The sequence below is a fragment of the Athene noctua genome, chromosome 7 (assembly GCF_965140245.1).
Source record: "Athene noctua chromosome 7, bAthNoc1.hap1.1, whole genome shotgun sequence".
Taxonomy (NCBI): Eukaryota; Metazoa; Chordata; class Aves; order Strigiformes; family Strigidae; genus Athene; species Athene noctua.
In genome coordinates, this window is record NC_134043.1 from 7,332,334 (window position 1) to 7,358,072 (window position 25,739).

General features: G+C 39.6%; 1 protein-coding gene across 1 annotated transcript in view; it reads right to left on the reverse strand.

The window, feature by feature from the left end:
* THSD7B (thrombospondin type 1 domain containing 7B) overlaps positions 1–25,739 on the reverse strand; it is a 370,637-nt gene that overhangs the window by 202,411 nt on the left and 142,487 nt on the right. Inside the window, exons 4-5 of the mRNA XM_074910342.1 lie at positions 13,797–14,592; positions 4,456–4,707 (exon numbers count right to left, since the gene is read on the reverse strand). Of these exons, the coding sequence (XP_074766443.1) occupies positions 4,456–4,707; positions 13,797–14,592 (1,048 nt within the window). The remainder of the gene's footprint in view (positions 1–4,455; positions 4,708–13,796; positions 14,593–25,739) is intronic.

Genomic DNA, 25,739 nt, shown 5'->3' on the forward strand with positions numbered 1-25,739 from the left:
CAGAGTGTGATAACTCAGGAAGCAGAAGGGGCATTATATGTTTGGATCAAAATTGGTCCACTCCAGTGTACTCTTGTGATCCCTACACCAAAACCTGTCAGTGACAACAATTTCAAATGTCAATAGATTCAACATCTCATTTTAACTCCTACCAATATCCAGTTAGACTGATGCAAACTCAGTATAGTTGCAGTTCTAGCTGTGATCCATGTTTATCTACAGACCACTTACTATAGCTGAAAGAGTTTCAGCCTTTCCCTTTGGCTTCCCAATAGGTTTGTTCCAGTTTTTGACAATATTGTCTCCATTACAGGAGGTCTAGGTACTTCAAAGATTGACAGACCCCACTGCTGATGGTTTAGTCAGCTAGATAATGTCCAAATGTGGAACTCCAGAATGCACAGACAGATATATCAGCTTGCTTCAGAAAACTGGCAAGCAAAAACTGCTAGTTTAGAACCAATAAAGTGTGTGCTTAAGGTATTTAGGAGGGAACTTGGCTGATAAAGCTGAACAGTTTTTCACATCATAAGCAGTGCTGTGAATTTCCCTGCTAAACAGTCAGTTGAGGAAGCACAAGGGCAGGTCCTGCAGGTTTCTGTTATGATCAAGGCAAAGCATGCTCTTGCACGGTGACACCCAACTGCGGCCGCACAAGAAGTGTCCAGCATGGAGCTGGAGAACCAAAGCTTCACCACAAATGGTTCCTGATCCGAGGGGAGGCAACAATGCTGCCCAGCTGAATGGAGGTCAGTGCTGTGTGCCCCAGACCGGTGGATGTCAAAGGGCTGAAGAGTAGCGTTGCTACTAGTCCCAAAGTGTAACTCCAGCAGCTACCAGCACGGTTCACAGCATTTCCTTTCAAGTCTTCACACTAACATCTTCATACTAATGCCTCGTCTTTAATTGGGACACATAAGGGGCCTCATTTAGAAAGTGATACCATCACACCTGTATCTCAGCAGTAACCGCAAGCCTTTTGAAAAAATCGGGTCTTAAAACTTTTCCATTTTCCATCATTTAACTTCTGAAAAGCTTTGAATTTCCAACAAAGCAAAGAGGGTGTTTTTTTTTTCCTAAATCCCTGTCTTGTAACATAGCAACCACAACCAAAATGAAAGATTTAAAGACATAATCATAATTCTGGAAAATCTATCTATCCCCAGTGAACATGAAAGCTACACATCAAGGATAAAAATGATATAATACATTGTTTTAAAACTGATGACTCAGTGACAGGTATGCAACAAACAAGTGCTCAATATCTTTCCGATTTATAGTAACCTCTTGGTTTCTTTAGTCTACAGGACTTATGTTCTTAGCGCTTACACAAGTTTTATACCCATATACATCCATTCACTTTAATTGAACTATCCCAAATTTATATCACAATAAAAGAAAGTTGAATCACCTCCTATGTATTTAAGCTTTTTAAGCACTTAATCTAATCCCGTCAGAAGAAATAACCAAAAGTAAAACAAAGCACAAAGCTCTGGAGTCCTACATGCAGTTAAAGTGTTTTATTTTCTTGCATTTAAACTATTGATTAAAGAAGTTATTGTAAACTTCAGCCATAAAATTAAAAGGCCTTCCCATTTAACAGCAAATTTACACTAATTGCCAGGTACCTGTGGTGGGACCTTTAACTTGTAGCCTTGCCATGGACACAGAGATAATACTTAACAGAGCAGTTCTGAAGATGAAGGTATTTTTTTTCCCCCTCTGGATCCTTTTAGGAGGCTAGAATATAACTTCACCCATCTCCCCTCACTGAATACAACTCTGCATGTGCTACCTCTTGAGCTGCTGCTTTTCTGTGTTGGTGGATGTAGCCTGTAGTATGTACCCTCATTCAGTCATGGGGTCTTCTCTGTTCCTGCATTAAAAAACTGCCTCTAGAGAATCCCCTTCCTTCTGCTGCTCAGAGACTCGCTCTCTTTCTGGTCTATGTCCTCACCATTTTCTTTCTGTGCCTGGAGCATGCTTTGGAAAATTCTTGCCCAAAGAATAAAGATAAAGGAAAGGCTTCTTGTCTTCAGATCAACCAAAAAAAAAAAAAAAAAAAAAAAGCAAAGAGCAGATTTGAAGGAACTGGGAAAGTAAATAGGACTCTCACCTTAAAAGATTTTAAGACTAATCTGATTAGGCAAACACAAATCAGAAAGAAAGAATGAAGGGTTCGTGTTGAGACCAAACAAATGAAGAAGAAAGCCTTTTACTTCTGCTACTGAATCTCCTTAACTTCATCATCTTCTTGTAAGGGGAAGAAAGAAAAGATAACTGTTTGGTAAGCCTCAGCAAAGCCACAGATGAGGTGGCATATATTTAAAGGGGAAAAAAAGCATAATCTTTCTAGGTATTACACTGCAAAGAGAATATGCTCAAATAAGGCGAATAGAAGCATCAAAGACTTCTTAGATTATTTCACAGGGATCAGCAGTACATGCCTCTATGGCTGAAAGCTACTGCTTTACAATCTGAAGTACTTCCAGTATCTCTGTCACGAATTCCCAAAGACCAACACCAAATCACCAGGCTGTAAACTGTAACATGGACCAATATCATCCTTTACCAGCGGCTGACACATAAATAATATACTTTAATTAGTTTGATTTCTGTTCATTAATACAAAATTCTGGCCCCGCAGCCTTACATCCAGAGGACCCACAGCACATACTTCAACATTACAGCTTTTCATTCGTTCTTGTTTCTGCAGTATTGAATGGCCAAATCAAAACCTACTAACCAAGCGCTACTGCAAAAATACTCATGGTGTGAGGTCATAGGCTACTTCCTGCATTTTGAGATATTACATCCCTAAAAATTACAATTAGCTAAATACCAGAGATTTTTTTTTTTTTTTGGCGCAGTATTTTTAGCTCTATTAGCCTGCAAGTCTAATGTTATTTTTCTGGACGAGCTCATTAGGCACTTTATCCTAGCTCATGCAGATACTTTGCTGGAGGTGTTGCCTGAAGGACTGAAGGTGTACAGGTATGGCAGGATGGGGAAGGCTCAAGTGTTCATAGGCTCATGAAAACCTGGCCATAGCAGCAATATACTAAAAGAACAACAGGCTTCCTTCTAGAGTGGTACCTCCAGAAAATTATCAGTGTCATGCAGGTTCTTCTCACCTTTTGGGCTCTCCTGGCTCTACATCCAGCCCCTACAATTGTTTTCACTTTAATACAGTGCAATGTCAAAAAGTGGAAGTGAGAAACTAGGGCAGACATATGTCTGTTCACTCCTTGATTAACCTCCAGCCAGTCTACCCCAATCAGGTGTCACCTGCACCCACGCTCCTATACAAAATCAGCAAGACAATGTGTTAATCTGTTGTCTTTGAAATTGATGTGCGTTTGGGCAGGAGCAAAAATCGCTCTGTAAGAGCCTTTTCATAGGATGTAATCAAGCAACAGAATATTTTTTTTATATACTTCCTCTCTTCTGCTAGTAGGGCGCATAAAAATGATCAGCATTTGATTTTGAATGAACCCAACGATACAGAGACACTTTTACAGGTTATGCCTTCCTAAGAAATCTACCTTGCAAAGGTTTTGGCAGTATCTGGCAAAGCCCCAGAAACTCATGACTTGAACACTGAATAGACCTCCTATTAAACACACTCATTCAAAAAACAGCAGATTTGTCTGCATGGATATAAGATTTTATCAATCTTGAAACATTTTACAGTCAACCTCAGAACATGTCACATGAAAAATTAAGCAATATTTTATTTTCTTTGCAAAGCAAACTAGCAATTCCCCTATGCTAGCCTGGCCAAGTATAACAGCATGGATTTGCAGACCAGAAAGGCGAGATCCTCACTTTCTGCCAGAACAAAGATTGCCATAAACCAAGCAGGCACTCAGGGACTGCAGTTTCCCATTTCAAGAAGTGCCCAGAGGGAAGATGAGTAGGGTCCAAGCTATTACCTCTGATCAGTTCCCATTTTCCTCCAGCAAGACTGGGATCTTTTTATAGGGAGATGAAGAAGAATCGTTAAATCTTATGTAAAAATTACAATTTCAAAGCCAATAAAAGCACAGCCATGGAGACCTGCCCAGTCTCTCCGCAGCTGAGGAAATTCTCCGAAACAGCAATCAGTATGAAAGCCCCTTCAGAGAACACAGAGTATCTGCTCTCAGTTTTTAAAATATGAAAATATAAACTGTAGTGGGTGTAATTTAAATTTATTTCTATATGTAAGTGTAATTATTGTAATAGCAATAATGATAATAGCAACAATTACAAGAATATTAGTTACAATAAATAATACTGCTAATCATAGTTAACAATGATCAAATCAATGATCTTTCAGACACAGAGAGAAAGCATGACCTGCGACCCCCTCCACACACAAACACTGAGCAAGGAAGATTTGCTTCGCACAAGACAGTCACGAAACAGGGGCTTCTTTATTTCCAAAAATGGGGCTAAAAGCACTCACTATACCTGGGGCAAGGCTGCAGCAGCTCTTTCCCTCCCACGCTGCATGCTTCCCTCTCTTCTAGCTCTGGGCATGGCTTCCCGGCGCCCACGGCCACACTCCTCACACCACGGCGCCGGCTCCGAAAGCCCGGAGCAAGCTCTCCCCAGCCACAGGTCCGCGAGCAGGTGCTCCACGCGGACCACTCCGACGTCTCGCAGTCTTTAGCGATGACACAGGACTTGAAGGTCAAAGGGACAGGATCTTGCATGCAGAGGCTGCAATAGGAACACAGTAAAACAGCTGAGGCAGTCTTGGTCAGTAATTTTCAATTATTTTTTTTAAAGCCAAATCCCCAAAGAAGAAATCCATGGTCATTTGGGGTAAAATCAGAAAACCAGCATTAACATCGATACAATGGAAGTAAGAGGAGCTGTACTGCAGTGACCATAACACACTTCCAGGGAGTTCTGGGTGCAATCTTGCATGCTAAACACTTTGCAAATAATATACCTCATTTATTTCAAGTTAAAACATATGCAAAAAGCACTATACTTGTTCCTGTGCAGTTAGAAACTCACAGTTTATGCAAGATGGAAAATAAAAGCCAAACCCCAGAGAAATACTGCCACTGGTAACCATTCCTACCACCCCACGCACAGGACTAGCTGCCCACCATCTGCCCACCCACCCAGGTGTCAGCCCATCCTGCTAAACAACTCGGCTCTTTTTAAAAAATAATTAGTCTCACACTAGTAAGAAAGATATTGGTTTTGTGAGGCTATTATCAACCAAGGTCAGAGGGTTTCCAAACTTGACAAACCACCAGACACCCAGGAATGCTGCAACTGTGGCTGTATTTTGGACTCAAATCACTCTTGCTGACATTAGGACATGATCCTTATTCATCCTGTAACACATCAAGACACCACACAAGGCCCAATACAACAGAAAACCAAATTTTAAGAGCTGACAACTGTTGAGGTTTGGTATCAAGACACCAAGTCCCAGAATAAAATTTCAAAGTTACAATAGCTCTTCACACTATAGAAAAGTATGGCAAGTGTAGCAAATCCTGGGAGAAGACAAACCTCCAGACCAAGGCCAGCATCCTTCCTTGCTCCTGGGCTTCTGCCTCAGCTGGCTGATAGCTCTCCTGCCCAGTACAGGCTGCGAGGGACCCCCCCAGAGCAAGCTTCTGCTGCTTCACCTCACTCCAGCTGGAGATCAACCAGAGAGTCACCACTCTTCTCCCAAAATGGGAAAAAGACCTTTCTTGTCTCTCAAACACCTTAGACAGCTGAGGCAACAGAGCAGGAAAGGATATACTGAAAGAGAACTGAGGTACATATGAGCAGAGATATCACCGGAGCACCACAAAGGACAGGATGGGGCAAAAAAAGATAAAACCCAGAAAAAAGGAGTCACCAGGAGAAAAGGAACCAAGATTTCCTGACTTCTGCCTAGTGTTATACGGATGATGCAAATTGGCCTCCAAAATTAAGACCATACATGAACTCAGTGTGAACTCTCTCTAAATTTGTCTTCTCCGGCCTCCAGTTGCTCACGGTCAGGCTTTTGCCAACTGTAAGGAGCAAATACAGGTACACTTAAAAGGTGTGAAATCCAGAGCTGCTGCCAGGGAACTAGCCATTACCTCACTTGGTATTACTTATAGCACAGTTTGACTAACCTAACTTTCTCTAAAGAAAATAGACTGGGGCAATCATTTCAGGATTGCAGGGCGGTCTCATAGAGGGAGCAGAGAAGATAAAGAACATTCACTCACTTCTCCAGTATAGAAATTATTCCCATTTTCACAAAGGTCAGCAGGAATATTCCCACTGATACCTGATCAAGTTTGACAGGACCCTCAACTACCAGCAAAATACAATTTAGTGGCTTAAATTTATACTTCAAACTAAAGAAAAAAAAAAAAGTATAAAAACTTTTTGTCTCAGTTTCTTCACCAAGAATAAAACTTATTAATCGCACAGGTGCTGTGAGGATGAATTTACTGAGGTTTATTTTAACAACTTCATAAAGCTGAAACAGCCTGTGATATAGCCCCCTCAAAATAAAATTATTCTTGGTTACAACTCAACAAGATGTCTCATTCCTCTATTACATGTCAAATGCAACTGATTGCAAAGCTGTCTCTGGTACAAAACGTCAATACTATTGAACCAAGGACTGAAGAGTAATAATCATCGTATCTATATTTACTAACCCAGGGATTTTGCATCTTGTTTGGAACATTAGGTTAGGTGGAGTCACATGAATGGTAACTATTTCCTTTTTAATACTTTTTCAAAAGTTATCAGGTGAGCCACCTGCGCCACAATATACCAGAAACAAAAATTCCACATTTTTGAGTAGGTAAAATACAAATAGACAAATACATACAAATCACTGCCCTAACTGATTGTACTAGAAAACTAGAGTTTATCTAAGAACATAGCGTGGAGGGTAACTGATCTCACAAGTCAGAGAGCCACCAAAATTTTACATTCAGATACCAGTATGAAAACCCAAATTTATTTTTGGGGTTGTGCCACCGCAAAGGAGATTTAAGTCTTGCCTGATCTTTACTGAAATACCAAACAAAATGAAGCCTTTAAAAATATGCTTTGGGGTCTTCTTTAAAATGAATATTGCTAACCCCAATTCTTAGCAAGACAATACCTACAATACCTTTCCTAATGGATTCAAACCTATGCTAACACTCTGCCCAGCAATCATCCTTGCTATTTGCAAAAGCTTTTGAAGTATGCAAAGACTGAATAGCTGTTTCCTTTCCTGAAAATCCTTCCACTGCTCCTACTATAAAAGGCTAAAGAGATAACTTCATTGACCTTAAGATGAACAAGATGTCAAGATGGTGATTTCCATCTTTCTGCTCAAATAAATGTTTTTTGAGGGAGAATTACATGCAATGGCGCAACAGAAAGCGAATCTAATTAACTTGTACCTACTCATTCAGAGCCTCAAAGTCAAATTATCTGTGACACCGAGCAACACACAGACAAATGTAAAAAACATGCTTTTCCATGAAATTCAGACACAGTTTTTTATGTCACTGATGCATTTAGGACAATCTAATACAGAAAAAGCCCAGACATGAGAGACACTTGCCGATCTGAGGCTGCAAACCAGGTGTGTATTTGTGCTGCTGCGGCTGTATCCCAACCGGTAGGGAGAGGAAGGAGGTTTTAGGGATGGGAGAGACTACCTAAGCTCTGTTTTTAAACAAACTTTCCACATATTAAGCTATCAGGTTAGATCTTCCTCTTTGGATTCAATCTAATAACTGTGACATAGTAGGATACTTATGTGATTAATGCTTTTTTCTTGTGTTACATGCTTGGATTGATCTGTAAAACTACAGGAATTGTTTCACAATGTACCTTATGCTGCCTGTGGTATAAAATGGATGTATTAGCAGATAACAGCAGCATGAAGCCTAACTCACTCAAGTGGCAGAGTGCCCTCTTACTCTCTTTTGTAATGAAGGGGAATAAACCACGTACAAAAAAAAAAACACTAAAACAAATGAAGCCTACTCATGTCTCTTTTACACTTGTGTAGTCCTGGAGCAAGAAGAGGAGGAGGAAAAGCTGCCCTGTGTGCCACTCCTACTGTGCAACTCTACGTCCCCCGTGGCTGTGTAACTGCAGGCTGCCGCCAACAGAGCAGCACTGCTCTTCTCCATCTCCAGACACACTCCGCAACAAGATACAGTAATTGTACGGCCCCAGGCTGAACCACACCAACTTTCTGTACTGGACAAAAAAGTAACTCACCAAACAAGAAAAGTAAATTTTCTAACAGCTCAGTGTGTCTTGTGCTACATATGCCTTAGTGACACAACCATCACATCCACCACAAGGAGATGAGTGGAAACACATCTATCAGCAGGGAAAAAGGAGCGAGACCATCCAGGAGCAGTGCATCATTAAATCAGGTTGGACACAGCACAGAAGTTATCCCTGGTTTCCTTTCTCAACCGTATCAATGCATTCAGAATGAAAGGTGAATGCATTTTCTTACATTAGAGGATGAGACAGGTGGCTATAGTTGAGACCTTTATACTGAAAGGATCATCTCCAAAATAATCTGACCCATTAAGAAGCTATCACCATGCCCACACTGCTGGTACAGAAGGCAGCCCCAGGAGGGCAGGGTACCTCTCCACAGCCAGGCTCTCTCCTACCAGCCCAGGAAGGTTCCTGAGAAGTGCCAAGCCTGGTTGGAGAACACACGCTCAAATCCACATAGTGTAATGCAAGAAAATCCTGACGTGAGCTATGCTATGCTGATAACAACACATTTTCATTTTTACCATTTTTCTAAAGTCGTCTCCTATTCTATAATCAATGACCCAACTTTACAGGCTGCTGGAATAAACAAACGCTACCTGCTCTTTGCACTTGGCTAATGATAATAGGGTCTAATAATGGACACAGTCTTGCCATGTTTCTAACGGCATCCAAATACTTTTTTCCCTCAGGAAACTGGCAGACAGTGTTAACAGGCATACTTTCAAGTGTTCACAATTTTAGGGTTCTCAAGGGCTGCCAGGGCTATTTTGGATGCTGGCAATACCATATATTCAATCTGTGCAGTAGAGGCCTCTTTGGCAGAAGAAACACCACCAGTCCCTTCTGCACCAGGGTGGTAAGGAAGACAGGGAATATTTGCCTGCCATACAACTGACCAAAGGGAAAGATTTCTGGGAGACCTGTAATCCAAACAAACACAGAGCTTTGGTGTCTAAGATGTCTGTTTTAACGTCTCCAAAACTTAATGCACCAGATCCTCTGTTTCAATTACAAACAAATGCTGACTTACATTTGCACTACCTAGGCAGCCACTGAAATCTTAGGGCTACAGAAGCAGCTGGCTTTCAACACAATTTGAAAACAGAAGAAAAAACCCATTTATTATTGGACACTGTTTCTAAAATGTTACTTACTGAAATGAAAAAAGCAGCCACTGTTCCTTTGTTTCATGTGCTTTTAATAAAAGCAAAGCAAATGAGACAAAACTTTCTATGAGAACACTAGAAAATAAAATCTCCTTCTTATCCAATAGCCCAGGGATTTGTGTTCAAGCCTGAGCACTGAGGCTTGATTCCTGTATCTGCTGGAAGGAATATGAACACGCATCTCCTCTCCCCGATCAGAATCATAACTATCAGATAGGATATTACAGCGCCTCGTTTCCACCTCTGGACTGCAAAATTTTGTATTCATCCAGAGAATAGAAGAATGTCAATACTAGAAACCGCAAATAATTTTTTCCTAAAACCATACAACAGCACAGTGGTTAAGCACAATCCACTAGGAAATGGATAATGGAAATTCAAATTACAGAGGCAAACAAAAGAGCGGAATGCTGCTCTACCTCAGCCTTGACGGATGGGTTATCCCTTGACTGAGTTTGACCTGAATTCTCACTTACAAAAGCATAGTAAACAGAAAACCAAATCCAATTCTATTATATCATTGTTGTCATCTTACTTGTAGAATTAAGAGTTTAAGAAATAAGTATCTAAAAAGACTTATAATCCCAAAAATATTAATAAAAAACCCCTAAACCTCTTTGCTCCTGACATTAACTTAATATGTTTAGTGAGCACACAAATCAGGTTAGAAAATCAGGTTAAATTTATTCAGAATTTCAATGTCTATCTATGGGTACTCATTTCACTAAATCACAATTTAGTGCCTATGCTGAATAATTATTTTTTTAATGAAAAAAAAAAGGAACAAAAGTGCCTTTGTCTCATTATTCAGTAGATTTTTACAAGACAGAAAACCAAAAAGAGCAGAAGTTATACCACATATGTCTTGCAACTTTTTCAGAGATTTTTCTTTTTAATGCAGGGAAGTGCTTATGTCTAAATTTGTTACTGGATATGAGATTTAATGCAAAACTCAAACTATTTTCTGAAACGATGAAATCTGAATTCTATCTGAAATAGTATGCAAAAAAAAAGTCCAGCTTTTTAAAACAGGATCTTTAAAAGCTTCAAATCAGATCCATAAAATCATTCTATTTTGTTGTTATTCCTTAATTTTCACAAATATAAGGTTTCTACACCAAAATTGTTTCTGAGCAGAAATGAACCTGTCTCAAAGTCTATTGATGTTCTGATGTTCAACTGTCTTCAAGCGTTTTCAAAAAGGTCTGTTCCTTTCTTCTTCCTTTCTTCCCTTCTTCCATTTTGACAAACATAGAACCTCCAGACTGAAAAATATTTCATCCAGAAAACTCTGTTTCCCTGATACAGCATGTCCAGTATTCCATGTGCTTGTTCTCCTCTCCAAGAAATCCCTGTTTACGGTTTTTACCTTGAAAATTGCTAGGATTTTTGCTTGCACCTTTAAGGCTGCTACGGGCACACAGATCTTCGTAGGGCAAATTAAATGAAAAAAATACTTTCCTTATAATGCAAAACATTTTTCAGCTCCTACCTGAGGGTTCACTGTAAAACCAAAGGATCCTTTTTGCAGGGTTCAACAGCATAACTTAAGCATCAATTAAAAACTGAAAACAAGTATCAGGCACATTTCCCACTGCTGCTACCTATTTCACAAGAGAAAGGATGCCCCATCTGCCAGTCCAATCAATTGCAAACTTCTTCAGGAGGAGGCCAAAATGAAAGTCCTGCCGGTAATCCAGCATCTGTAAGAAGTGAATGTGATCAATCTTTTAGTCTTTAGAAAACAGCTTGCACCCAAGCCCACCAAAATCCAATTTTTGGCAAAAGATAGTTCTTTCATGCTGAGAAGTGTACCAGGTACCCTCTCCTGTCGGTGAGCACAGTGGCTGCTGCTGCTCACCGGTCTCGCTGGCTGCTCTGCAGAGCTGAGATTAGACACCAGTAAATTAAACAACCTTGATAATAAAGTAGGCATCTTTGTCATTGCGTTACCAATTAGGAGGCGAGATGAGCATAGAGTTGCTCTCCTCATGTGGCGGTTAGCTGACCGCTCCAGTTATCAGCCGCTTCCCTGCAAGAACCCGGCGGCGGCGGGAGGCAGCGCGGTGGCAAAGCCCTGGCAGAGCAGCAGCTCAGAGCACGCTGTTGAAGCACGTCTTGGGATACTCCCTCTCTCTCGCCTCAGTTTTCCAGAAATTAAATTTGTATCTCTCACTGGTACTTACTCGACAGTGTTAGTCGAAATAGGAAACCTCAGCCAGGAAAATGAAAAAGCACAAAAAAGGCACTTCTTTCCAGTTTTACAGCAGATGTTTGGCTGCCTGCCAAACCCCACTACAGGGTTATGCAAATGCATTTACTCTTCTTTATCAGTAGCCAAAATAGCATCACTCTTGTAAAGCGACATCTGCACGATCGGGTCCATTCTTCAGAAGAATGGCAGCAAATATGCTGTACAACAAAGCGAGGAGGACATTACTGTGGGATGCTTAAAGAGAGTCGTTGTATTTGATATCAGTGACACTCTGGCTCATTAATTAAACACAGATTCAATTTTTGGCTGGATTTTTAGGTTTGGATTTTAGGTCCAAAAGGAAAATAGAAAAGTGTGTGACTACCTGGACACTGTAATATGATGTGACCTTTTTTCCTCTATGCAATCAATGAGCTTTCCTCTTGTATTTGGAGTAAGAGTAAGGGATGGGTCAGACTCAGCTCTCTGCAGTAAATCTGAGACCCAGTCTCAGCAAAAAAAGTCTGCCAGGAGGCAGCTAATGGAGTTGTACACTCCCAAAAAAGGGGCTGGATCAGCAAAAAAAACCCAGAAAGGAGCACGGAAGAAGACAGCTCGATCAAGGGTAGAGTCACTAAAACTAAAGCTCCCAGAACCCTCTGCACTGTCATCTAGAAATTCAATGTATAACTTACAAAGCAGCACAACAAAGAGAAAACATTTATAGAATCAGTGTCTTCCATTACCTATCCTTACAGTGAATATAGCAGTGAGCATGTGAGGGCAGAGTGAGTGAAATTTTAACAAAGTCAGGATCTCCTTCCCAGAGCCCCTGATAAGGAATGAGATACAAGAGGCAGAAGAACAGATAACAAGTGTTAGCAGACATAAACCTGCTGCTGGTCGCACGGCAGCATAAATCATAAGTGACTCCATTAAAGTCAAGCAGCTACATGAGCATAAAATCTGTATATTTAGAATCAGCATATATTTAGAGACAAGTAATAAAGTCAAGATGTTGGAAACTGCTCAAACCGTTCAAAGCTTGACTTTTTTCCAACCAATAAAAAAAATCCGTACTTTGCTATACAGGTGTAAGAGGAGGGGGTAAGAAAAAGGTTAGAATGTATATTTTCACCTCAGTATGTGTGCAAAACCACTGCAGACATTAACAGGGGTAGAGAATTGGACATAAAATAACCCCTTCTCTCTGCCATTGCAGTTTTTGCAGGTGCCAGGAGCTATAGATTACTGAGAAACATACTGATTTCTGCAAAATTCAGGGGCAGGATTTTTCAAGAACTTCTAATATCCTTCAAAAACAGAACATGAGAAGTTATCTGGAAACCTTGATTTTCTCAGAGCTCACTCAATTTCCCAGTCATCTATAGCTCCTGGCACCTGATCAAATCCGACCTGAAGTCAAATGGCAGAGCTTAGATAGCTTAAATTGAAATGCAAGAAATTGAGAGAATAAATCTTTCCATTATTTGCTGCACATTACTGTAACCTTCACATTTGAATTACAGCAAAGCAACCTACATAAACTAAGAGAAATCGTTCTATAAAACACATGAGGACAAGAGAGAAAAGAAAGTCATGTATCTGGTATCAGCATCTAAAAGTTACACCCAGACAAGAAGGCTCCTCAGTAAGCAGGAGAACAATCACAGGTTTACTTACTGATCTATCCTTACAAGAAAAACCTTCTAGCAAACTCACAAGGCCAAACTTTTCAGACTCATTTTTTCCAGTGCTGATTTGTAAGAATGAAGGAGTTTAAGTTCGTGGAATTTTTAGCCACTTCTGCCAAATATATGCAGTACATGACTGAGAATGAAACCTCCCTCTCCCACAGCCAGGGCCCAGCAACAGTACGAAATGATATATAATTCCATTTCCTCGATGTTTCCTCAAAACAACAAAAAACCCAGATGAGAATTATTAAAAACATAAAATGAATTAAACAGTCACAAATCGTAGAAGAATGCAAAATATTCAGCATATGCTAGCTTTACAAGAAGGGAATTAAATCAAAAAAAAAAAAAAGACTATAAAGAAAACACATAAAAATTTGCATTTAAAACTCAAGAACGGGAGCGCGTTTGCTGTGCTGCTGCCACACAGACCAAGCGCTCTGTCAAACAAATCCACTGGGGATCAAAGAAAAGATGAAGCACCCTTACCTCAGCGCTGTGTTTTTTCCATCACTCCTTACACACCTGACCTGCCTGGTTTGGTAACCGATCTCCACCTCCCGGGGACGGTGGTGGGGTTTATAGCTTTGAAGTCCAGACGTGCTTCGCTCTCCAGAGTCCGAACCCAAATCCTGCATAGTCCTCCCTGCCAGGCCGACGTCTTTAGGATGGGGCAGCTGGCATTCACCCCAAGACCCCACTCGGAGGCTGTAGGTGTGCTCCTCCTCTCCGAGAGGACAGGCGGGAGCGCCACAGGCTCTGGATTCTGTCAGATTTGGGCACGGGGCACCCCCATAGAGAGGAGGAGCGATGACTGCCCGCGTCCGGTGCTGCAAGCTCTTGGCGCAGCCTGTGCCACACTCAGACCAGCTGGAGAACTCAGACACAACGCAGTCCCGTGGGCAGGGCACCAGGCAGGCTTGCTCAGCGGGTGGCTGTGGCGCGAAATACTCACATATTTCGTTGGTGACAACGGTTCTGTTCAGCTTCTGGAGGCAGTGGATGCTCCGGCGCTGCAGTCCATGCTGGGCAGTGACACAAGACCCAGCTCCCACCTCACTGCCAGCAAAGGGGACGAGCCCACACCTTTCCCATCCCGAAACCTCCCACTCGAACAGCTCCAGGTGCCAGTCGCAGACTTTAAAGCACCTCCTCTGGCTTTCAGGTTTGTCCTTCTGGTTGCAGTTCGCGTGGTACGTTGTCCAGCCCTCTACATGGGTGCACCAGACAGCCCGACTCCGGACGCCCCCCGAGCCACAGTCACCAACACACCGGCCCCAGTGACCTGCAAAAGAAGGGATGTTGAGAAATGCCATGCAATACCCCTGCCACAGATCTGTCCTGACACCCAGTAGCATCCAAACCATACCCTGCAATGTATTAAAAAGTAACTATCAGGTGGACCCTAAAATTGGTTAAATGCTTCCTAAAGGCTGCAAGTCACTTCTCCTCCCAGTGTACTCGCATCACTAGACCACATGGAGAAACTAGCAGGGGGAAAAAAAAAAAACGCCCCACAACATCTCAAATTAAAGGCAGGCCAGGCACATTTCTGTAGCAGTAAAATGCATCCCAAAGCCTGAGGAAATATGAATATTTAATTTCACTTGTACAAATGGATATAAAAATGATCATAAAGGAACAATAATCTAATAGGAAAAGAAAGTCAAGTTAGATAAGAGGAAAACAGTCTTAATAGAGCAATTAGTCAATGGAATAAACTGCACTGGGAAGCAGCTGAATCATCATCCGCAGTGATAAAACAGTGTGGATAAATACTATGAAAATAAGAACATACTCTTAATAGGAGTTTGAAATGGAGGAACTGACTTGGTGTGACAGTGTATGTGCTGCAGGATAGGTCCCGCCGGGCGCTGCTCTGAGAGCAGAGCCCTGACAGCAGAGAAGGCCCCTCACGTGCATCGATTTCTAATTACCCAGGGATGTACATCGTGGGAGTCATTTCTGTTTGTAGCACGTGGCACTATAAGAGGTTGTAAAGCTAGTCATTCAGGAAGAGATTAAATGAAAATTAAACCCGGCAATGTCACTTTTAGTTCTGGAGCACATGAATATATCTACGTAATCGTATGAACCTTATTTGAGGATTTGCAAGTGAATGTAATCAGAAACAGCTAAATAGAAAGATTCTTCTGTGACAATATTGTTCAAGAAAAATCCACCAAGCCAAAAAAATAATTTGAGGGTTATAAAGTACAAAATTGCTTACAAACTGGAAGAAAAGGTAGAGAAAAGCACTGAGGCTGAATTTTAAGATATTAAAGGGATTTTGATGATCATGTCTCAAGAGGGTCTCATCTCATTTCTAAGTTTAAAAACTTTCCAATACCTCATAACAAAGCCATTTCACCCGGTAAGAACACTGCATATATAATTCTCGCTTGAAAATACACTGCAACTACCCTATCTTCCGTATTTTTTCAAGGCAGAAAATGAACCACAATAAATAGGTTGATTTATATTAAGAAATGCTACTGCAGTCAAATTTTTTTAAATTGATTTTAAAACTACCGGAATCAGTTTCATGCTTACACTACAAAATCAAAACACACACATAAAAACCAAAACTAGCCCCATAATAGCTGCAATTATAATACCAGGTATTTCTTCAGCTGATGGCAGTTTTGTTGGTGAACCCATTGTTTTTTCTTCATGAATAGAGCCATATACTCCAGAGCCAGGGGCTTGACATTGTGTAATAAAAAATAAAAATAAATTAAAAATCCTGTTCTTTTTTCATCACTAATAAATAAATAGGAATTGGATATAGCTAAGCTTCTCCTCCAACACATCCCATGCTCTCGCCATGTCCCTTCTGTGGGTGCTCCTCCTCCCTCATCCTCCAGGCCAGGACTGCAACTCTGCCCTTGGTCTGGCACCTTCTCCCATGGTGGACAGGCAGGAGGCAAGAGGGGTTTTCAGAGTCACCAGCAGCTCCAGCTTTTGTTGAATTCTTCAGGCTATGTGAAAAATCTTTGTCCCCTTTGTGCCTCTGTTTCACAGCAAAAGGTATCAGCCCAAGGTAAGGCCTCAGCCGTGACACATAACTTGAACGGGAAAAGCCATCAAACGGTGCTGTGCTCTACAAACTGTACTAACAACAGGCTTTCAACAGAATCCAATGTGCTCAAAAAAAATGAATATTTAGAAAAAGAAATCTTTAAATACGAGTTTGAAGTCCAGTTACATGAAGAGGTCCACTGACAATTTAAATGTTCATCCTTGCTACTTCACCTTGATCTAGAAGAGTATTCTTATACAAATGCCAACAAGATTCAAAACCAGACATCATTATATATATATATACTGTCATCTTCCTAAAAATAAGAGTCAAAATTCCAACCTCAAGTACTAGGTGATTTTTATTTAGCAGAGGAAAGTAACTAAGCATTGCAATGTCGTTGTATCTTGAGCTTCTTCCAGCATTCATTTCTCTGCAGCAGTTCAGCAAATGCAGCTTAACTTTGAGGTGTGGAAGTTTCAGCTCAGGAAAAGTGTGGTTTTAAAGCAAAAACCCAAGAGTAATACTGCTTCACTTAAACATTGAGCATAATGGTATTTTACTCACTAATAAGACCTTGAAACAGATTACACCAATCAAGGATTTACTACTTACATCTTAGGATAGCAAACAGCATTAAAAATAGCATTAGAATTCTCCCATGGATTAATACAAAGCAGTTGCAGCAGAGGACTGGCCAAATTACACTCACCAAACCTGCCACTGCTCTTGCACTACTGGACAGAACTCATCTCCTTAGTACTTCTTATACATTTCTGGGTGTTGCTTTGAAGTACTCTATGTAGTAGCTACAGATTTACCAGTCCTTACATTAACGGGATAGAGACACACGCAGCAGAAACCAGAAGCAGCCATTATTTAATGTCAGACATGAATTTTGAATGAAAAATTACCACAAAAAAGAGTAAGCAAGGACTCAAGTAATTACACTATCGTTAGACACATCACAATTGGCAATTATTCCCTGGCAAACATGCTAAAAATGTAGTCTGCTCTTGGCATAAAAATAAAAAAGCATGAAAAATAAGGTTAAAAACCAGATGCAAATCACCTTACCATAGATTTTTTTTTTCCCTCTTCCTGATGATCTCTTCAGGACACGACAGTAAACTTACCCACAATGTTTCATTGTTTAGTTAAATATCCTGTTCTGTAGCTTAAATGAGGAGAAGGATATAAATACTTCCTAGTCAATAGTCTGCTTTGTAATTAGAATTTAATTATTTTTAGTCATGTTAAATTTACACTTTCCTATAAATCTGAGACAGTTAGAAGAAACAGCTCAGCACAATGTGAATAATAATATTAACTACATTTTATTAAAAACCCTCTGGAATTTAGGCATCAAAAGCCCGAACTTCAGAAAGATGCTTTACAATGGGAGGCTACTGGTAATTAAAGCAGAAGACTAAAGAAAATGAAATATATTTCACAGTGATCTGTCTACAGAAAGTACAAAAAGCTGAAGATAAATGACAGATACTGTATGTCTCCTAACTATTTTAACCTCATGAGATGCTGGATGGACGTTTGATCGCATCACAGCAGGACACAGGAGGGAGAACAGACTGTGGACGTACATTGATATAGGGGAGCTCCCAGCTGGATATAAGGAAAAACCTCATCCCTATGAGGGTGACCCTTGGAACAGGCTGCCCAAGGGACAGCAGAATCTCATCCTTGGAGGATTTCAAGATCTGATTAAGCAAAGCCCTAAGCAACCTGGTATGAATTCAATGGTCAACCTGCACCAAGCAGGAAGTTCAACCAGAACCCATGGTCCTTTCCAACCTGAATTGCTCCACAAAGGAAAGTAAGGCTTTGTCCACTAAGATGTCAAAAAAAGTTTTTCACTAAAAAACACCACTGATATCTGGAAAGTACCAAGGAACATACAACAGCACAAATAAATCCATTAGTCAAACAAACCAAAGAGAAATTCAATCAAATCACTATTTCCAAAAGCTTGCTGACTTGTGCAAAAATTGTAAGACAGTGGGATGTCTTTGTTGAAAACAAAGACATCCCGCTGTCTCTTACACAACATCTATAACACTACAATAGTGACATCAAAGGGATTAATAAATCAAGATAATAAATATATCCTCTAGTATAATATTCTATATTTTATAGTAATATTAATAATATTAATATTAATTACTATATTAATAGTGTATTGTTCTATATCATAAAGAAAAACTACAAATTGTTCTCTTTGCCATTTTCTATCAGCCAGAAAGAATACAATACTATCATTCCATGCAGCTTCTCTAATTCTGTTAAAAGCATGCAATAACACAATAACTGTAGTTTAAATGATGTAGTGTGCACTGATTTGCTCTTCTTGCCTGCAAGACCTACCTACAACTATGCAATAATTATGTCTGAACGGATACAGTGACATCTGCTCTTTGACACACAGGTCACAGAAGCGTAAGGCAAGCAGACTATTCAGACAATAATTATATATTACAGACAAAATGAAACACCACTAAACATCAAATCTAAAATAGAAATCCCAATAAGAGCTGCTTAATAAGTATGTTATTGCTTAATAAGGACTGCTACAATAATTATGCTCTGTTCAATGTAACATTTAGCTTAATTGCAACCATTTCACCATCTGAGAATTCATTCAACAATAAGCATCTTCCACAATTATTATGTCCCTGTAGCTATGTACTAATTTGCAAACTTCGGTAAAGATCAGCAATCAGTTAAATAGTGTATTGTGTTAGTAATTTATTTCAAACAGGTAATAGATATGATTCAATTCACATCTGATACATAAAACAGTGAAGGAGCAGTGAAAAAAATTAATGGACAATCACCGGAATAGTCCTCCTATTTTTACACTTTTTAATTTGTCTTTAAGTATCAAATTTAGAAGCAATTGTTCTAGACCTTAACAATTTGATTTTAAACAGAATCTCCTAATTCTTAGACAAAGATCCCCAAATATCGTAACAGAGACATATGACTTCATTAACGTCTGGCTGAAGAATAACTCCGCCAGATGTGACCATGACTCCAGATGATCACTGCAGTGTCCACTTTCACTGAATACTTCTGCTTGAAACATCATATAACCACTCTGGATGTCATTCTAGCATCCTTCCACCGGAGCATGTTTATATGAAATGGAGAGCTCCAACTCATCCTGCTCTTTCTGAGAACAGGTAACGACTGACTCAAACAAAACACAAGCTTTATTCCTAATGGCATTACAACCGATTAGTCTTAACTATTATTAACAGTGGTAAAAAATAAGTTCCACTGAATCGGTTCCCTCAGAACTGATTATTTTATGACAAGTTGAGATTTATGTAATTTTTATGCAATTTTATGAGAATGATGCATTTTTTATGAGACTTGGACATATATTTATGTATTATGAACCAAACCGTAAAAACTACCATATATTTTCTCACCACTATTTTTGGGGGCATGACGCAAAGACATTCAATATTATGCCAAGAAAAATATTTCTAATGATTTGGACAAAGATCTTACCATGCTGATGAAAGTCATATCATTTGCATATTATGCTCCATCCATGTCAGTGTACTCAGTCCAGTCACATTTTTTCTTGCAGACTAATCAGATTAAAATCTTTGGGACCAACTCCATACAGAGTCTAGGATACCAGATCTGATAAGTTTAGGTATTTTATATTACAAAGTAATATTAGTATAGCTATTGTTAGCATAACTGCCCACTCCTCTGCTTTCTGGAAGAGCCCTTCTGTATACCTAGCCTGCATCCACTGCCACATCTCATCCAAAATACAGCTTTTTCTTCCTTGCCTGCACTTAACTATCCCAATTATTTTGCTATTTATTAACAGCAATTCAGTAAAACACCTTCTACTATAATCTATATGAAAGATGCTATACAAAATAAAGGACTATTGTACTATTTGCAATGTATCACACAGGGTGTATAAAATTCCTCTGATTCCTGGGATTAATTTTAAATACCTGCAGCTCTTTTTTAAACTGTCATGACCTACACAAATGAGTAATTCAGCAGCTTAGTTATTCATCTTATTTTAGATCTGAATAAAAGTGAAGCTTAGTGACTTATAGCCATGCAGCAGTTTGTTCCAATTTTACATTTCAGGTTTTCCCCTTATTACCCACATGCGGTAACACTCAAGACACACTCCAGCAAGAAAGACATTCTGCAGGAAAATGTAATGAACACTGCTGTTTATGAAAATTCAGTGATTTACTAACCCCTTGGCACTTGAAGGCAGGACTTCTCAATATTAAGCACTAATGTAAACTGCATTAGCTGAGCTACTCAATCATGTGCCCACACCCTGGAGACAGCTCAGGGAAAAATATTCTTTTCTTTCAACTCTCAGTTAAAAAATAAAAAAAAAAAAAATAAAAACCAACCCACATATTCCAAAACATTTCTGTAATACTCATCTGACACATTTTGAGGGTTCACGAAAACAGGTTTCTTGCCCTGATAGCAGCTGACATTAGGAGACAAAGCCATAATGTATATAAATTTATGTATACTATAAAAACAAAAAGTATAAATAGATGTTATCAGTAGATTACAACTACGAGTAGTTTACTACATATGAGATTAAAAACATCTCAGTAATGGATTATAGATAGTTATAATTAAACTCTGACCTTTTTAAAATTCCAAACATCTATGATAACGGATTCCTTTTAAAACATAATGGCCTTTATAAGGTGTTTGTAACTGTAACCTTAATAGAAAAAGCAACTGATAAATGTTTCTTCTTTCACTCCACCTTGACTTCGGGACTTATATTCCCCAACGGGACCTGTTATTCCCCTGTGAAAAACATCCAGAATCAATACAACACCAGTTACATGGCATCTCCTGCAACACACCACATGGCTTAGTGGGGAACCTCAAGAGATACATGGGTGTTGGTGGACACCCATCTCAACGATACCTTCTTCTGATCTCCAGAGTCCTCTCTATTTGCATTTAAATCTTCTCCCCAGACCACAAGAAAGCTCAGATCCCTCCAAACACAACCAGGTAAGAGGTTGAGGAGTTCTATTCTGATATTTGCAGGAAAGCAGAAGGGAGCTTGATATATTTGTGACTGGGATTATTTCGTATTTGCCTGTAGGAACTGGGGGATTCAGAAGGCCCGCTCCAATTGTATACAGGTCCTTACACTGCTGGTTTTACACCAGCAAGCTTTGCACAAGGCTTCCTCAGCTTTTCCATACACTGGATTCCCCTTGTCGCCCTTCACATAGGCAGTCACTTCAAATCATTTTTCCAGCATGCAAAGCCCAAGTTTCACTCCAGGTCCACCTTCCTGCTGAGAGCCCGGCACTGGTTAGGATCACTCCAGGGCAACACACTCAGCTCTAGAAGAGACCATCCCATTCACATCTCCACAACAAACCTTTCCAAACAACCTCAAGATGAGCACTGACGCGCTCCTAAGGGAACCACACCAGGAATTTTGTTGGCCAAGGTCCACTGCTCTGGGAGAGGGTCTTGGTGGGGCAGCTGGGGGGAAGCATCGGTTCAACACCTGCTTGGTATTCAAGCTCCAAGACACACAGAGAACACTTAATTCTACAATAACTCATTACCTGGCAGACATCAAAGACACTGCCATCCCTTCTTCTGAGTTGTGACAACTGCGGTTTCTAATTTTCTTACTCTTTCATGAAGCTTAAATTATACTTGTCCATTAAAATAATAGCAACGTGCTGTTTTTCGAAACTTTAAAAATTTAAATAATTTTTTTCACAAAAAAAAACTGTCTCATACAAAGAGTTGTGAAATAATACAGCAATCTGCACACCTGTAAAACCAAAGTATCAGAATTTACTTCACATGCATGTAATCACAGTAATGTTTGCATCCCTCTCCAGACATCATTTTAAGGGAGAACTACATTTTTTCTGCTCAGCTTCATGCTATTCCCAACTTACATATTTTATAACTCACTACAGCACAGAAGCCAGTATACTTTTTCAGATACTACAGCAATCAATATGCCACGGTGAAGGAATCAAAATCCAGAATTGCACACAGAGGTGCTACCAAGCCTGGCTGGGGTTAAATGGAACTGCATTAACTCCCCCTCAGCCTTCTGCCAAGCTGACCTGTACATATCTACAGATGTGTTACAGATGTGTTACAATGGGATATTCTCCAGGTGGGACCTCTGATGAGCCTCAGCTGAGCAGCTTCTCTGCCCATGGGTACTCCCCCTTGCTCCAGAGCTGAAGTGGGGCTGCCCAAAGCTCTTGGAACAGAAAAGAAAAGGCAGATAGTAAAATACAGGCACCATGTACTTATACAGAAATACCTTCTCAATTGTATGGGCCAGACAGTCATTATTCTTAATAAGCATTATAGACGAGCTATACAATGGACAGGATTTCCCATGGTGCCCAAATTGCTACTAATTAGTATTTCTGCATAGATGGAGAACACTGATGATAACAATTCCCTGGCAACAGACAGCATAATTAATTCATGTGAAAAGTACTATTTTTAACTATGTGCACAATCAATTTTATAAAAACTGGACAGAGGTTGTTGTGGAACTATACAAACTGCTTTTACTGGGCATTTTATCTTTTTTTTATTTACAGTCCATATTTAATTATCCACTTTTAATTATTTGTAATTAAATTTCCATTTACTCTGAGCACTTGACGTAAATGCTCCAAATTTTAGTGGAAAAGTATTTGGGAGAAGCACAATTCTCTGCAACACTTGGAAACAGCTGTGCAGGAATAAACAATACAAGCATCTATGCCAAAGTTTGGAATGATAAGTGTTCTCCAGCAGTAAATCAATCTGCTCGTCTTGCAGAGGCTGTGAGCACAGGCTGCTGACAGGAGGAATGGCTCAGCGTTGAGCAGCATCTAATCGATTTAAGAGGGCCAAAGAGCTTAAGTTTCCAGACAGTGTAAATCAGGATGAAGGGCTTTAAGATGCAAGTGGTTTTCACTTCAGGGAAGAATAACAGGCATACAACAAATACTAAAAACAAACAAACAAACAAAAATCACCCCCCGAAACATAAATAACTACATCCAATTCAAAAAAATTCAAATTGGGGGGGGGGGGGAATGTCAAAGGAAGGTAATGACAAAGACATCAATTTTCAAACTGAAATAATGTCCCATCACATGATAAATTCAGCTGCTTGATTGCAAGGTCCAGAAGAAAATAACTAGAAGACTTGAGTTTGCACTCAGAAAACATGATCACATTACCTTGTTCAGACTTGCAGGTGTTAACATCAGAAAAATCTTTGGAATCTTGTGACAAGAATTACAAAATGTAAGTAAGCATAGTGTATCTAAATAGGTATGTGAAGAAAGAAAAATCTCCATCCCATCTGGAGGCATATTTTACCAGGCATTGTTCCAACCGACTACACATGCAGGTGAGTGAAAGCAAAATATTGTCAGATTAAGATCTGTGCATCAGGCCAGGCTGAGATCCAGGGATCTTATGAAGAGGTTGTATTATCCCCTGATGCTTTTGAACTTTTTGTTTGTTTCTTTTTAAAATAGCACACTAGACATACTTATTTGCTGGACAGCAGAACATGGCATTCAACTACACCCCATCCAGAGAAATAACCCCTCTGCTGCAGTGCTTCTCTGCAAACCTACCTCCCAAATGAGAGCAACGAAACCTAGAACCAGGGCAATAAAGCATTACAACATAAACAGCAATTTTCTACTACTGTTATTCTTTAATTTAGCTTTTTCCTTTTCCAGATGAGTTAGATTCCTTGGAGCAAAAGACAGTAAGACTCTAAGGATAAACAAAGAAGAGCGTACCTTAGTTTCAGCCATAAATCTGTGTCAGTACATTAAGACAAGTCCAAGAGTTGCAAGTCCTGCAGCAGGCAGAGTGCTAACCCATGGTCCCAGGTGGGAACAAGCACATTTAGGGGAAAGGACAGGGGTTGGGATTCTTTTTTCTTTTTAATATCTACACTGCTGAAATAAAGAAAACTGAAAATAGAATGTCAGTTCCAATAATATTAAGATGGAAGTGTTCAAACATCAATATTCGGAGGTCAGCCTTACAATACTGGTAGATCTTCACTACCTTTTTGGCAGGTGCTTTGCTTGCATTATTCTGAATTTATACTGGTTACATATTTCTGAATAGTCTTCAGCTATCACTGAAATCCTAACGGACATGCACTTTTCACAAGCTTCAGCACAAGAGATAAAACCACATCCTTCAAGATGTTTAAACAGCCGAGAACATATATCCTGATGGTTACTTTGCTAGCACAGACCCATGTTTCTTTTGAAAACCGCTAAGAAATGTAGCAGGGAGCACTCAGGGTTTCTGCTGGGGCTGTTTGTTGAGCAGAGATGAACAATTTTGAACTTGGAAATCTGGTCACTGTTGCCATATAACTTTTTGAAGTAAAAGAATGATAATATGGAAAAGTATCAGTTACAGATGCACATGTGCTGTACACATATTTTACATCCAAACATATGCATCTGCCTTTACAATGTTAGTTCACACTTTGCAAATGAAGATTTTTAAAAACAAACGTTCTTACACATAAGTAATCATTTAACAAGGCCTCAGAAAATGCAGCCCTTAATAGATTTAATTAACAGGTTAATGATGTGCATAGCATGCCTACTCTCAAAAGCAAAGATTTTCACATTAAGCTTGTTTCTGTTTCACAGAAGCAGCTTTCTGTAGAATATCTGTGCTAATGTAATTACACATCTGGTACTTCTGCTGCTTTCAATTGCAGAGATATTTATAAACAGTGCTACTAATTTACACAAGAGTACCTAGCTGTTCTAATGTTTTACACTACAAATAAAGATATTTGCATGAAAATTCAACTGGAAAGAGTTCTCATTTGTAGCCCTGAGTGGTTCTAGTGAATATATAAAATGATCATTTAGCCTGCAAAATAAATCTAACACACTGTTGTCATGACTGCCTGGGAAACCTGCATAAGCTAAGCATGCCTCAAGTTCACCTTGATATAAAGGGGTCAAGTACAAATTTTTAGACAGTTTTAAATTAAACATCAGCACCGGTAATCATCTTTGTTCATGTGTCACCAACATGGCAAAACTAATGTTTTAAAATACTGTTTCTTGGCGATGTTCATTCATCATCCTCACTGTAACTAGAAAATGATAGAAAACCAGGTCAGAATAATGGAAATCCCACATTATCTCTACCAGCATTGTCAAGAAAATGCCATGGTTATTAATTTAAATATGCTTCAAAGAATGATCATAACTTCAAACACAACTCAAGAAGATAAAAAGCCATTCCTGCTTCAATCTACTTTCAGTTCAATTTAGGTCACACTTAGGTTCATCGTGATAGCACCTGACATCCCCCAACTT